This window comes from Emys orbicularis, chromosome 2 (genome assembly GCF_028017835.1).
Source record: "Emys orbicularis isolate rEmyOrb1 chromosome 2, rEmyOrb1.hap1, whole genome shotgun sequence".
In the NCBI taxonomy this organism is placed as follows: Eukaryota; Metazoa; Chordata; order Testudines; family Emydidae; genus Emys; species Emys orbicularis.
Genome location: NC_088684.1, coordinates 176,140,457 through 176,155,819, shown reverse-complemented (window position 1 = coordinate 176,155,819; position 15,363 = coordinate 176,140,457). Strand labels below are relative to the sequence as shown.

Here is a 15,363-nt window from a genome sequence, read left to right as displayed (position 1 = left end):
GGCTGTCATTGAACTTTTTAAAAAACAATTATGAAAATATTTCTATCCAGTCATTTGTAATACATGCTCCTTTGCCTCTCCCTATGTATTATATTAAAAAAATAAGATTCCAGCTAATTAATTCTGGGACTGATTTTGTTCTCACACTAGTGTAAATCAAGAATAGTTTTATTGAAGTCAGTGGAGTAAGCACAGTTAGAATCAAGCTCAGTGTCCCTTTAATGTCCATTGATGGTGGGTGGATTATTGCATTTTTAGTATATTTCACAAATGCTTTTATACGTAGAATTTCTGTTACTAAACTTCACCCTTTTAAACATCTTCCTCCATTAGGAAAGACGAAAGTTTGGTCCGTTGGGCTGGAACATCCCTTATGAATTTAACCAAGCAGACTTTGCAGCCAGTGTGCAGTTTATTCAGAATCATTTGGATGAGGTTGACATTAAGCGTGGGGTGAACTGGAGCTGTGTTCGCTATATGCTTGGAGAAGTACAGTATGGTGGCCGTGTAACAGACGACCTTGACAAAATGTTGCTAAATACATTTGCCAGAGTGTGGTTTGGAGAGAGTATGTTTACTGACAAATTTTGCTTCTACAAAGGTTACATTATTCCAAAAGGCAAGACAGTTGAAGACTATCTCCAGCACATAGAGCAGCTGCCAATTGTCGATACACCTGAGGTAAAAATGTTTTAAGTTTTAAAGCATTAAGAGAGTTATACTAATTAAAGCGCTAGACTTTTTAAATCATCCATATATGGAACAGGGCAGAGCTCAGACAACAGACGTTATGAAAATGAAAACAATTGTTCTCACTTAACAAGCCATTGTTATCATCTGGGCCTGTTCCATTTTGAGGACAGGGAGTTGTTAGTTGAAGTTGAAATAAAAATGGATGTACTATGAGGTTTACAAATGCCTCTGAAGATAACATTTATTGGAATTAAAGTGCACCGAATATACAGACTTGTTTCTGAGACTATTTCATGCACGACCACCACATGCTAGGTAATAACATGAAAGGACTCCATACTTGTAAAACTAAACTAGCTCTTTATTAAGAGAACTGTTTGCAGAGATCCTGCAACTGCAGTAAGCATCCTAGCTATGTGCACACAGATTAGTTTCCTGATGCCTCCTCCAAACTCTTCCCTCCTGCAACCTGGGCTCCTCCCTCCAAGTTCCATGCAGGTTAGCATTGATGGATTGATCCATGAATGCTTTGTCTGCACTGGTGTTTTTCTAAGCTAGTGTAACTGCGCTGAGATAGCTGCATTGGCACAAATCTCTAGTGTAATTGTACTGTGACTTGCACCAGTTTGGCTCGCTGGTTTGAAAATGAGGTAAACTTAATGTGGGCACAGTGCAGCGTAACTACACTAATGGCTCAGACCAGTGCCGTTTATCCTGTGCAAAAAGCCCATTGTAGGCAAAGCCTGACTTTTACTTTGTAGTGGTATAATCCAGAACTGAAGGTTCCTCTTCTAATTCCAAGAAAGGAATTCCAAGAGAGGTACTTCCAAACATACAGCATGGACTATCGGGATTCTGCAAAAGAGCTGCAAAAATAGATGACATCGTCTGAGTTCTTGAAGGGACAGAAGCAACTGTGGAAAAGCTCTGGATAAAACATCTCTCTAAAGATACTGGGTCAGATCCCCTAGCTCCATTGATTTTGGGTGAGATTCTGACCCACCATCTGTCCAGGATTCTCATTTCTGGGTCTTAGCTTCTTAATGCAACTCCCTTAGCTATGAAGGTTTTGGATCCTTAAGGCGGCAGTAGCAGGGTAGGTGCAAGCCAAACTCCTTACTGGCTGATGTGCACCTTCCCCAGCTGAGTGTAAATGCTGCTCTCACAACATTCCAGTGGATCCATTTTGATCATAGTCAGTGAAGCAGGTCACCACAGGAACTGCATCCCGTCTGCTTCAGCTCTTTCCCAGATCTCAGTTCTGGCTCCTGCACCTGCTTTTCCTCAGTGTTTTGAAGCCTGCTTCAGAATTTGCAGGCTTATTTTCTCAGTGTTTTGGTGCCTGCCAATCCAGATTTGTGTTTTTTATATACGGGAGTTTTGCCTTTCACTTCAGCGGTGTAGGATCAAACCCTGAATATGCAAAGATCTCTTTCTCCTTCAAAAGACTGACCCAGATTCTCACAGGTCACGAGGAAAGTGACAACGTCCTTCTGTCACTCCAAACTCCTTCTGAATAGCTGTTGGAAACCCCTGACCTTTTAAGCTCAGTCTTCTCTGATCCAAGAAGGATATTGTATTAGTCAAGACAGTATAATTTTTGTTTCATCCTATCTCCATTTTTGGTTAAGAAAGACAGATTGAATAAATCTGACTGCTGTATCATTGCTCCTTTGATGAAATTCAACCTTTGCATTAGTAAATCAGAATAAACACTGTCTTCTGAAGAGAGCTATTGAATTCAGAAATCCCTTTGAAATGCACTTAGATTTCAGACAGGAGGGTGTGGACTGTTTACAGCTGGATTTTTAACTCCAGTCAGTTGAAAAACTAAGGGGTACAATTCTGGATTCCTTATACACCCAAAACTCCCTTTAAATTAGGTTTCTAGATTAGTGTCCAGGAGGATTAAGGACACTGAACTGCCCCAGGATAATATTACTGTGTTTTCTGTTTTCTTCTTTATTCTCCCATGCATGCACGAAGATGCACACAAGACCAAATTCATCCCTGGAGTAACTTCTATAACTTCAGTGAAGTTACTCCAGGGATGAATTTAGCCCTCAGTCAAGTACTATAATTTACATACACGAAGGGAGACATTTTCTCTTGTTTTGAACTAGGACAGAGGCATTGCTACAAATTCTCTTTAGCAAAAATGAAGCTTTTCTGTTTTTAAAATGATAAAGATGATATGGTTCCTGCCAGCCATATCCTAAATCTCTTTGCCCAGAGAAAGTCTCACTCTCTTCAACAAAGGAGGTCAAAAAATCATGAACATCTTTAATCTTCAAATGTTTATTGTATTCCATGATAGTCATACAGATGTAATACTGTGCATTGACTCTTTCACATATTTCTAATAGTTCTAAATACGTAGGTTGTATTAACTGTACAAGTCCTATCTGTGAAATATGTTTTAAATCCTACTTGGAGCCTAATTCAATGGGAATTGTGTGCACACACTGTGTCTCCAAGCAGAACTGGGTCTATAACAGGGATTGGCAAACTTTCAGAAGTGGTGTGCTGAGTCTTCATTTATTCACTCTGATTTAAGGTTTCGTGTGCCAGTAATACATTTTAACGTTTTTAGAAGGTCTCTTTCTATAAGTCTATAATATATAACTAAACTATTGTTGTATGTAAAGTAAATAAGGTTTTTAAAATGTTTAAGAAGCTTCATTTAAAATTAAATTAAAATGCAGAGTCCTCCCGGACCGGTGGCCAGGACCTGGGCAGTGTGAGTGCCACTGAAAATTAACTCACATGCCACCTTTGGCATCCGTGCCATAGATTGCCCACCCCTGGTCTAAAACAATAACACTTTCAGAGCCAGATTCCCAGGTGGTTTAAACTGGTGCAGCTTCATTGACTTTGATGCACTTACACCCACTTACACCAGCTGAAGATCTGTCTCTGAATTTTTAAAGTTGCAGGCATAACAATATTAAACTTAATCGTTTTTATGCCTTTTATTCTTAGAGTAATTAATTACTAAGCATTAGAAGTGTCTTCTGTATATATGAAATGAGCTGGTGTTCACAGTTCAGTTCCCGGTGTACAAGAATCACCATCCAAATGGACAGTTAAAGACTTACTGATAGTCTCAGCAGAGAATACAAAGATTGAATGAGCATGAAGTCTGAACTGTTGTTATCTTTTATGGTTGCTGTTTTTAGGTCGGGACTGAAGCAGGGGAGGGCATAGGTCACTGCTCATGCTATACCTCTTTCAGACTAAATAAAATAATTAGGTTTTCACATCCAGGGAAAAAAAGACTTAAAACCAGAAATAGATAAACATAACACATCCCGAATATATCTCTGTTCATAACATCTGTATGGGTGCTTTCAAATATATATGGTATACAGTGTGGGTTTTGTTTTTTATTGTCCATGTTTTAGAAACCTGATCCACCAGTACCACTCCTAACAAATAAATGAGAGAAAAGAGAAAATTTAAAAGGAAGACAATTTAGGGGGGTCAGAAACGGAAAATGGTGGAAAAGTAATGATAAAGGAAACATCATAATTACTAATATTTATGACTTGTACAATACCATACATGTGCATATCTTTCACATGACTGAGATATTGAAGTAGTCAGTACTGTAGTCACTAGAAACTTTTCTGTTACAATGAATAGGTCAAGGAAAGCATTTTCTGAAACAAATGGAGAAGGTGATTTGGCTGGTTTTAGGGGGTGCGCATTAATTCAGGGCTTACATGTTAAGAGTTTTTTGTATAACTTGATCCAGATGCTTATCTGATTTAGATCAGTGTAACCCCATTGACCTTAATGAGGTTATGCTGATTTACACCATCTAAGGATCTGCTTCCTTGTCTTTTTCCTTTGTGTAGACTATTAACTGATATATTTTAAAAAATCAATATAGTGTATTAACAAGAGCACTCTATTTTTTTGACATAATTCTTCATTTTTTTTTCTTATTGTATCCTTTTTTATCTTAAGGTATTTGGACTTCACCCTAATGCAGACATAACTTATCAGACTAATTTGGCTAATGAGACATTAAGCACAATAGTTAGCATTCAGCCTAAAGACAGCGGCAGTGGAGGAGGGGAAACCAGAGAAGCAATGGTACAGCGTCTTGCTGATGAGATGCTGGAGAAGTTGCCACCAGACTACATCCCTCATGAGGTACAAATATATACAGCAAGACACTGCTGCATAGATACATATGAATTATTTATATATGCCATTCATGTGGAAACACTTTTCTGTGCAACTTTTTTGTTTAACTCACATGTATTTTAAGTAATTAATGAAATAACTCACACTTTATTAGAAGTATAAGTGTTCTGGTTTATTATCTAAAGTGTATATACATCAAAAAGTTACATATGAAGAAATATTGGTTAGTTATATAGGATTTAAACACTAACGTGATATGCTGTCTGGACTTGGTGGTGAGTCTTCCATTTGTGTTTGAATAAAAGAAAGTGGATATTATTGTTATTATTTTATTTTATTTTATTACATTAACATTTGTATGTAGTGTCATAGGTGCGGATGGCTCCTTATTTAGCAAGCAAAAGCAGGATCTCATACCAAATATGCTTGCCACAGTGGCAGGTGACTAATGGTGAGATAAACATAGGGTAGAGCTCTGCAGAGCTTTAATAATCTAGATGAGTTTTAAATTATTGAGGAAGTGGGTGTGGTATGAGTGGAGGGACATGAAAAGAGCTGGAGCAGCAAGCAAGGAAGAAGAGCTTGAAGATAACAGTTTGGATAGTCTGTAAAGAAGGGAAATGTGTTTCAGGAAGATCTGAGAGAAGATTGTGTTGGTAAGGCATGGCCAAGAACTCTGGCGGGGGAATAGACAGGAAGGGACAGATTCTAGATATGCTGTGAATGAAGCAGCAACATAGTTTAGCAACAGCTGAATATAATGGTATTTCTTCCCACTCACTGGATACTTGGTTGTGTTACCAGGTTCCCAAAGACTCCCACTTTTTAGTAGAGAAAAAGACAAACATCTAATTGAGTAATAAAATGAAAGTAGAAACCACAAACTATATATGAGCTTGTAGTCTCTTGCACTAATCTGAAAGCCCAGAACAAAGCAAGAGCCTCTGATAGAGCCCCTGCCTTCTTCTTTATCCATCTGGGGCAGCTACCTGATCTGAGCTCACTGACTATCAGAACAAACTGACCCATTTTCCCCATGGTGTATGCCTCTTCATATATTGATGTTCTCCTATAGCCTTTCAGATAAGTAGAACATCACTCATAAAAACAGAATTTAAAGTATCTTCAAATAATACTGTGACACTACACCCCATATTCATCCTAGTAATATTATTATGTTATGATTATGGCATACTTATGATGCATTTTGTACAAGATGCATCATGTAAGGTGTGATAGGAAAAGTTATGATTTGCTGAATATGATTATCCTATTTGTATGCATATATCATTTTTGTATCTAAAATTATGAATATTTACTATGTATCTATATTTCAAATGTAGTTACACCTGGGCATGTCCACTGGGCAAGATGCTTCCAGTCTAGATAGTAGGTGGAGAAGGGCCTATTCAAGGTAATGTGCCAGTAGGAAGAAACAGTAGGCCTTAGGAGAAGCTTATCCCCTACCTGGTGAGCCTTCCTGAGAACGCTCCAGACAGCCTGTAAGTAATGGCTGCTATGAATCAGCAGGGCATGCAAGGGCATGTGACCAGACCACATGACACTAATCTCCATTTTGGGTACCTATATTTTTCCACAAACTGGCTGGGAACTGTTTTTAGAACAAAGGGTTCCTGCCATATGTTAAAGCTGTATAAGGCAGAGAGTGACCTCATCTGTGGTTCTTCACGCCCCCACAACTCAACACCTAAGAGAAGCTCGTAAGGAAAAGGACTTGGAATGGGGGTGAGGAGCCCAAGCTGCAAAGCAAGTGCAGCTTGTGCCTTGAAAATCTGCAAGCCTGCTTGTATCATCAGTCAGGGTGAGAAATTGCTAAGTCATAGCCAATCTTTCTAGTATTTTAGGCTTAGTTTGCGGTTTTGTTTAAACATCAAACACATTCTTCACATGGGGGGGCAGACATATTAATGAGCTTACACTGTATATATTAATGAGCTTACAGTGTACAGATCCCTGTGCAGTGCAAGATGGTATAATTTTGGGTTTATACTCCAGAGGGGGGTGCGTGCCTGGGGAGCTGGAAAACTGGCCCGTGTCTGCTCATAGACTCATAGACTTTAAGGTCAGAAGGACCATTATGATCATCTGGTCTGACCTCCTGCACAACGCAGGCCAAAGAATCTCACCCACCCACTCCTGTAACAAACCCCTAACCTATGCCTGAGTTATTGAAGTCCTCAAATCGTGGTTTAAAGACCTCAAGGTGCAGAGAATCCTCCAGCAAGTGACCCGTGCCCCAGGGCCGCCTAGAGGATTCAGGGGCCTGGGGCAAAGCAATTTTGGGGGCCCCTTCCATAAAAAAAAGTTGCAATACTATAGAATACTATATTCTCGTGGGGGCCCCTCTGGGGCCAGGGGCCTGGGGCAAATTGCCCCACTTGCGCTCCCCCCACACACCCCCGGGCGGCCCTGCCATGCCCCACGCTGCAGAGGAAGGCGAAAAACCTCCAGGGCCTCTGCCAATCTGCCCTGGAGGAAAATTCCTTCCCAACCCCAAATATGGTGATCAGTTAAACCCTGAGCATGTGGGCAAGACTCACCAGCCAGCACCCAGGAAAGAATTCTCTGTAGTAACTCAGATCCCACTCGGGCAGCCCAGTTTGGGTGAGTGGCACCACCTGCTGTTGTGTTGGGGGATAACAGGGCCTGGGTGAGGCTGGCTGGTTCCCCAACCCAGCTGTGTGTCTTAGAGGGGCGCCATAGTCCCCACAGCTCCCAGACTGCACCCCAAGGGTGACAAGCTATCACAAATACAACTTTAAACACATTATGAGATTACATCAAAACAAGTGACAAATAAACAATTGAAACCGTCTTGCAAATCATAAGATCCCCTTCAGTTTTCCCATTTCACATACAGAAGAAGCCGGAGAGTTCTATTGCTTCCAGTCCTCCTCGCTCAGGGGCTTACGTAACAGATAACAAAGAGTTCTTCGAGGCGTGTCCCTGTGGGTGCTCCACTATAGGTGTCTTGGTGCCCTGCGCTTGTAATCAGAGATTTGTAGCAGCAGTGCCCCGGTTAGCCGCGCATGTGCAGCAGCCGTCTCACGCTGCTCCGAGCAGCTATCTAGCAGGCACAGCCAACCGACCCCCAGTTCCTTTTCTACCGCCCTTGGCTTGAGTCAGGGCGACAGCAGCGCCCCTTCAACTCCATAGATAGATCATATTCCTTCCTTTTTTCTTTTATCCTCTCAATTCTAGTTAACTTCGGTTAACATTACTTTTAATTTCTTCCATATTAAAAAAAAAAATTAGTGTAGTTTTTCCACCCTCCCGCCACTCGGCAGGCCTCCGCCAGTGACGACTGCTTTAAAATGGGCTACCCTGTTTTTCTCCAGAGCTGGACCTTCCTCAGTCATGCCCGGTTCGCCTGGATTTAAATGCTGCCTGACCTGCAGGCTATCAATACCTATTTCAGACGGCCATGCTTAGTGCGTTCGCCGTCTCGGAGAGACTCATATTCGCCAAAAGTGTCCTCCATTGTAAAAAACTGACTGCCAGGATACTGAAGGCCAGGGACCTCCAACTTAAATTACTCATGATGGAGAAATCTCTCAGGCCAGCCTCCGATCCAGAGTCCAGGGCGCCTCTTGACCAACAGTCGCCAGCAGCAGCCTCAGACAGGGCTCCACTACCAAGACTGCTTCTGAGGACCTTGTCCCTAAAAAGGCGACCAAACACCAGTCTCATTCATCGCCACAGTGAGATCCACCTAAAAAGAAACGGTCTCCTGGTGAAAAATCTGCCCCAGTACTGATGGCACCGAGAGCCTCGGACTGAGAGGCACCGGGAACGTCCGGTATTGAGACTTCCCGAGGAGCCAAGGACTGGTACGGGCAGGCTCTCAGTCAGGTGCATGAGCTAAAGCCAAGCTCCCTAGCTCAGCACTGACCGTGCCGAAGAACGTCCCAGCACTGACCAGTGTAATGGAGCCATCTGCTGCACATATACAGCTCAGCAAGACCTCGGCACGATAGTTCTGACCCTCTCCTCTCAGACTGCGCTGCCATCCCCAGCACCGAGCTTCTTGGTACCGCAACTTTTCACCAGACAGGCGAACCTGGCAGTTTCTTCTACGCCAGGGACCCCCTTATTCGGTACTGACGGTACCCCAGCGAGATGTGAACCAAGCCACATCATCACCCCAGGGGCTTCAGCAACACCTCTCTCCAGTGATGAGGAGGAGGATGACGACTCAGGACTGTACATTCCTCGCCACTCCGCTCCTAAAGCTGGACCCTCACATCACCAGCCACTGGTAGACACGCGAGCCTGGCAGCCCCAATCCTGGCTGCCACCTCCTATGGCTCTCCTACCCAACTCGCCATACTGGGACCCATGGGCCACTTATAGGGCCCAGAACATTAGACCGCATAACCCACCAGTCTCCAGAACATCCTGCTCTCCCTCACCAATGGATTCAGCATGAGGAGGCCCAGAAGAGCAGGAGGATACACCTGAAGGAGACACCGTGCCACCTACACATATTTCATCTAGATGAAACAATCATGCCACCACCCCCACATCGGGGGATGACTTCAAGTCCTTTCAGACCTTTTCAAGAGGGTAGCAGACATTCTCCAGGCGTCCCCATCGGCAAAAATCGCACTGCCTATTAACACTGCCATAATGGACCCCGTGAAAACCATCTGGCCACAGCCCCTCCTTCCTGCAAAAGGTTGGACAAAAAATAGTACGTGCTGGCAAAAGGGCCTGAATTTCTCTTTACCCACCCCACTCCTAATTCACTGGTCGTGGAGGCAGTAAATCAGAGTGGCAAACAGCAACAGTCTAGATCCGCCCCTTATGACAAGGACTGGAAGAGGCTATAACTCTTTGGGTGCAAAGCCTATTCTTCCGCCACCTTGCAGTTCCGAATCGCGAATTACTCTGTACTGATTGCAAAATACACACACAACCTGGTTTCTACAATGTCATCTATTATTGAAAATCTTCCAGAGGACAAGAGAGAAGCATATAAGTCCAACATCTCTGAAGGTTCTCTCATCGCAAGGACAACCCTGCAAGCCTCTCTCGATTCTGAGGACACAGCAGCACGCTCCATCGCAACCTCCATGGTCATGCGTCGGGCATCTTGGCACCACCTATCAGGATTCCCGAGAGAGGGGCAGGTTGTGGTTGAGGACCTCCCCTTTGAGGGTCAGAAACTGTTTGCCGAATCCACCGATGTGTCCTTGCATACTTTAAAGGACTCCCGGGCCACCTTAAAGATGCTCCGCATCTATGTCCCTGGAAACAAGAAAAAGCAGGGCAGGTTTTATAACCAAAAATTCTGGGCTGCACCATGCCCCTAGCCTCAAAGACACTATACCCAATGCCGCAAACAGAGGCAGATGGGACAAAGGCAGAATCAAAACCAGCCTTCCACGTCCCAGCCTTCCACTTCTAGGCCATCATTTTGAAGGTCTAGTTGAGGGCCCAAAACCTCTACACGCTCTAATTCCGGATCTCAACCCCACTTTAACATCTTTCGGGGACTGCCTGTCACCATATTACTCAGTCTGGAACAATATCACCACAGACAGCTGGGTCCTGGAAATTATCCAGCAGGGTTACTCCATCCCATTTATTTCTATCCATCTACCCAACCCCTTTCCCCATCCCTCTTCAGGAACCACTCTCACGAGCCCCATTACATCAGGAAATAAACCACCTCCTGCAATTAGGGGCTGTGGAACCTGTACCAGCTCAACAAAGGGGACGAGGATTTTATTCCCATTATTTCCTCACTCCAAAAAAGAATGGTGGATGGAGACCCATTCTGGATTTATGCAAACTCAACAAGTTTGTGAGAACACAGCGATTCAAAATGGTGACCCTATGGATGATAATTCCAGCATTAGAGAAAGGAGATTGGCTCTTGTCCCTTGACCTGCAAGACACTTACTTTCATGTCACCATTCACCCAGCGCACAGACGATTCTTGTGCTTCACCCTAGGACATCAACATTACCAACATAAAGTGCTACCCTTCAGACTGTCAACCACCCCAAGGGTCTTTTCCAAGGTCCTCGCCATCACTGCAGCTCAACTTCACAGACTAGGGGTCATGATTTTTCCATACCTGGACGACTGTCTGTTAAGAGCACCAACACGGCGGGCAGCACTAGAAGCCACACAGACCACAATAGCCCTCTTTACGAGCCTTGGACTTCAAATAAATCTTCAGAAGTCCACTTTGGTCCCAGTCCAACAACTGGAATTTATAGGGCCCTATCTCGACTGCCTCACAGCAACGGCAAGGTTACCCCATCAGCGCTTCCTCAACTTAAGCACTCTGATTACTACGGTCATGGACAGGAGAGGGTGCGGGGTGCTGGCTCTGAGAGGGGGCTCAGGGCTGGGGCAGGGGGCTGGGGTGCAGGAGGGGGTCTGGGGTGCTGGCTCTGGGAGGGGGGTTGGGGTGCGGGCTCCCGCCGGGCGGCACTTACCTTGGGCAGCTCCCAGTCGACGGCACAGAGGGGCTAAGCAGGGCTCCCTGCCTGCCCCGGCCCCATGCTGCTCCGGGAAGGGGCCAACGCCCCTCTCTGCAAGCACCACCCCCGCAGCTCCCATTGGCCACAGTTCCCAATTCCCGGCCAATGGGAGCTGCAGGGGGTGGTGCTTGCAGGCAGGAGCAGCATGTAGAGACCCCTGCCCCCCCACCCTGGGGCCAGAGGGGGGTGCTAGCTGCTTCTGGGAGTGGCGTGGGGCTGGGGCAGGCAGGGAGCCTGCCTTAGCAGCAGCCCTGCTGCACCACCAGACTTTTAGCAACCAGAGATCGCGATCGACTGGGAGAGTCTCGAGGACCGACCAGTCAATCATGATCAACCGGTTGGTGACCACTGATCTAAATCAACCAATATACTTACCTGTGTTTTTCCCAAAACCACATGCCAACAACAGGGAGGCTTCTCTTCACACACTCAACATCCGAAGAGCACTAGCCTTTTACCTAGAAAGAACAAAAACATTTAGAAAATCATCTTGTCTCTCTCTCTAGAACAGAATAATCGAAGGGTCAAACCATCTCTAAACAGAGACTGTCTAAATGGATATCAGGCTGTATCCATTTGTGTTACCAGAAGAACAACCTCCCTGCTACACCAGGAGTCCACACACACTCCACCAGAGCGTTAGCAACATCAGTAGCATTTTTTAATGACACGCCTAACTTGGACACTTGCAAAGCAGCTACCTGCGCCTTTGCCCACACTTTTACTAAACACTGCGCTCTCGAGCAACAACCCGCTGCAGACACACAGTTTGGACTATCGTTGCTAGCCACCATCAATAAACCAACTCCGAAGCCCCCCTCCACTGAGGGGTACTGTTCCATAGCCACCTAAAGTGGAGCACCCACAGGGACACTCCTCGAAGAAGAGAAGGTTACTCACCCTGTGCAGTAACTGAGGTTCTTCGAGATGGTTGTCCCTGTGGGTGTTCTACTCCCCTCTACTTCGGAGTTTCATGCAGATCCTCTGGGGTAGAAAAGGAACTGGAGGTCGGTTGGCTGCGCATGCTAGGTAGCCACTCGGAGCGGTGCGAGACGGCTGCCGCGCATGCGCGGCTAACTGGGGCACTGCTACTACAAATCTGCGATTACAAACGCAGGGCACCAAGACACCTAAAATGAAGCACCCACAGGGACAACAATCTTGAAGCACCTCAATTACTGCACAGGGTGAGTAATCCTCTCATCTGTAGTAAAATGATAGGGTCCAATCTCTCCAGATGTGTGCGGATAGATGCAAATATAAATGTCAGCGCATCATGGAGTTAGGTTTATAATGAAAAAAACATTTGCCTTACAGGTTGAAAAACTGATCGCTAGGGAACATGATGGAATTCTAAAGGCATTATTGCTGATTGGAGATCAGCTGCGTAACTCAAGTGAAAATGTTTTTTCCCCATATAAGATTTGCTCTAAATACATTTCAGCATTAAATTCCTCTCTGCTGGGTGTGGGGAGACTAATGAAAATGATTCCAAAGCATTATCTTAATTTGCAGTTTTGAAGTAGAAGCAGATTGAAACTCCCAAGCTGCTATAGTAATTTACTTGGTGTCACATTTTGGGGTGCAACCCAGACCAGTGAAAAGTTGTCACTGCCTGACCTATAACCCTGGTTGCCTTAAAATGCTCTGCTGCTGTAGCTCCCTTATCTGGATGCGCCCAGCCAGCATATAAGCCTGCATTGAGTTTCGGTGTGATAAGCAGCCCTAGTTCAGCAACTCTGACTACAGCTGCCTGCTTCTTACACCACAGCCACACTCTGGTCTCCACCAGCCTTGGTTACTATTAGCCAAGTGACCCTAACATATCCCCAGGAAGTGTACTTTCATTGTCTCTGCCTGATGACCAGGCTGGTTAGATAAGCAAATACACAGTTCTTTATGATCCAGACATGCTGAGTCCCAAACCAACTTCTGAGCTTTGATGGTTCTGTTTACAGCATATGTAAATTGCAACTCCATTGTCACTGGTCACCCTGCTTCATTTGTATTTGACCTGAGGAGACCTGTTTTGTTCAAATTCACTTTAAAACATAGTATCAAAGAACATCCATAACTCCACACGCAGTATCGTTACATATATTCCACCATGATACTATTCACCAGTGCATTACTGGTTTTCAAGTGATATCTCACAAGGCATATTTTGTACAAATATCAGGAATGCTTATGGTCACACTTGGTCACTAATCTTGGTTCATGGAAACAGCCCTTCCACTGGAACTCAAAGTACTGTTTTACCTATGCACAACTGGGTATGGAGCATGCATGCTAGGACCAAGATATTATACAAACAGTAAGAATTAGTATGACTGTTTTTTTCATTGCCTCCTTTCTTAAATTGTCGTATTTCATGTTAACTGACATCTGTTTACATTCCACTTCACAATCCAACTGTGACTTGATAAAATATATACAAATACTGAGGAAATATTTTTATCTGGGCTTTTTGTAATTAGTGTGTTTCATCTCAGAGAGGGCTCTTTTGACTAATGGGTTCTGTCTTCAGATTTCCTTTCTACCAGTCAGGTTGGTTTCTTAATGTAATTCTAGAATAGGGATCAGGAAATGAGAGATCTTGTTGGGTGATACAGAATCTAATGTAAACAATCAATCATGGCTCAAAATTTATGCGCTTCATCATATAATTAACAATAACATTTCCAAGAGCAGGACTGTAATTAGCAAAACTCACAGGAGCTCACGATTTGAGTCTCATCTCAACGATAACAAAGACATGACAGGTTGTGAATTATGTCATTCCTTCAAAGCCTTATGTGGTGGTGTACTTGATGCTCAAGGCTGAGTGCTGTGAATGCAGCTAGGGATGAATTAATACAGTATAGTTCTTGCATTGAATACGTTTCATTGCTATTATGGAATATTACAGAGGTTTTCATTTTTTTAAACGTCTGTTTCTTAGAAGAATTTCCAAGCCTTGGGAGTTGCTCTGTATGGCAGCATCACTATAATTATAGTTGAGGAGACACTCTTGTTTTAAGCCTCTCATTTTACATTCACATACTTTAACTTTTTGGAAAATTACCCTTTAGAGTGAAATTACCTAGACTTGTTTTCATCCTGGAAGAAAATGTTTTGGTGCAGTTTGCTAAAATGCCACATTTAAGTTATCTAAGAATGGGGGAAAGGTGTTTTGCAAACTAAAAAAAACCTTTTTTCTTTTGTTTTTAAAGGTGAAAATTAATGGGTCAGATTCTCCATGGTGCCTCTCCTATGTGAAGTGCTCTTCTTATATCTAGCATGTATCACACTTTTTCTTTGGGATTGTCAGGGCTAAATTCCCACTCTGGCACTTCAAGTGCAGAAGATGGGGGCCCGTAAGGATTCTAAAAATTAATACTGGCCACTGCAGGCTTGTATTAAACTCCCAAGGTTACAGCTGACCTTGGATGGGTAGATGCTGCCACCACCCAAGTGCAAAACCCCTTTGAGAACCCAGGAAGGCTCAATTGGGAATTCCTTCCTGCGGGGTCCCCTCAAGCCCTTTCACCCCCCTCCGGGGAGGAGCTGAGAAAGAAAAAACAAAGGAAATCAGCTGTTGCCACCAGCTAATTAAAAAAAAACAAAACGTGTGCACAAACCTCTTAAGACACAGAACTCCAATCCTGTTCTTAAAAAAGGTACATTTATTTAAAAAAAAAAAAAAGAAAAAGAAAGAAAGAAAGAAAATACATCTGAAAACTCAGGCTATTGCTAAATTTAAAAAGAACAAATACAAGAATTAAGCTTCAAGAATAGCTTTCTTAAGATCCTGCTTAAAGGTTACAAGCAAAACAAAAGCACCTGGACTACTTACATATCTGGGGTTTCAAATGAATAGTTTTTAGGTATAATACAGATGATTTTTCATACCTGGCCCAAAGCTTCTTACAGCATCGCTGCTCTGACCCCCTCTCCCCGGGAGAACAACCGCAGACAGACGAAGGGGAAGTTTTTTCTCAATTTTAAAAAGTTCTAG

At 43.8% G+C, this 15,363-nt stretch overlaps 1 protein-coding gene across 1 annotated transcript in view; it reads left to right on the top strand.

Annotated features, from left to right (window-relative positions):
• The window catches only part of LOC135873590 (dynein axonemal heavy chain 5-like), a 283,929-nt gene that overhangs the window by 238,509 nt on the left and 30,057 nt on the right, over nt 1-15,363 (top strand). Inside the window, exons 71-72 of the mRNA XM_065398212.1 lie at nt 334-681; nt 4,666-4,854. Coding sequence (XP_065254284.1) covers nt 334-681; nt 4,666-4,854 — 537 coding nt within the window. The remainder of the gene's footprint in view (nt 1-333; nt 682-4,665; nt 4,855-15,363) is intronic.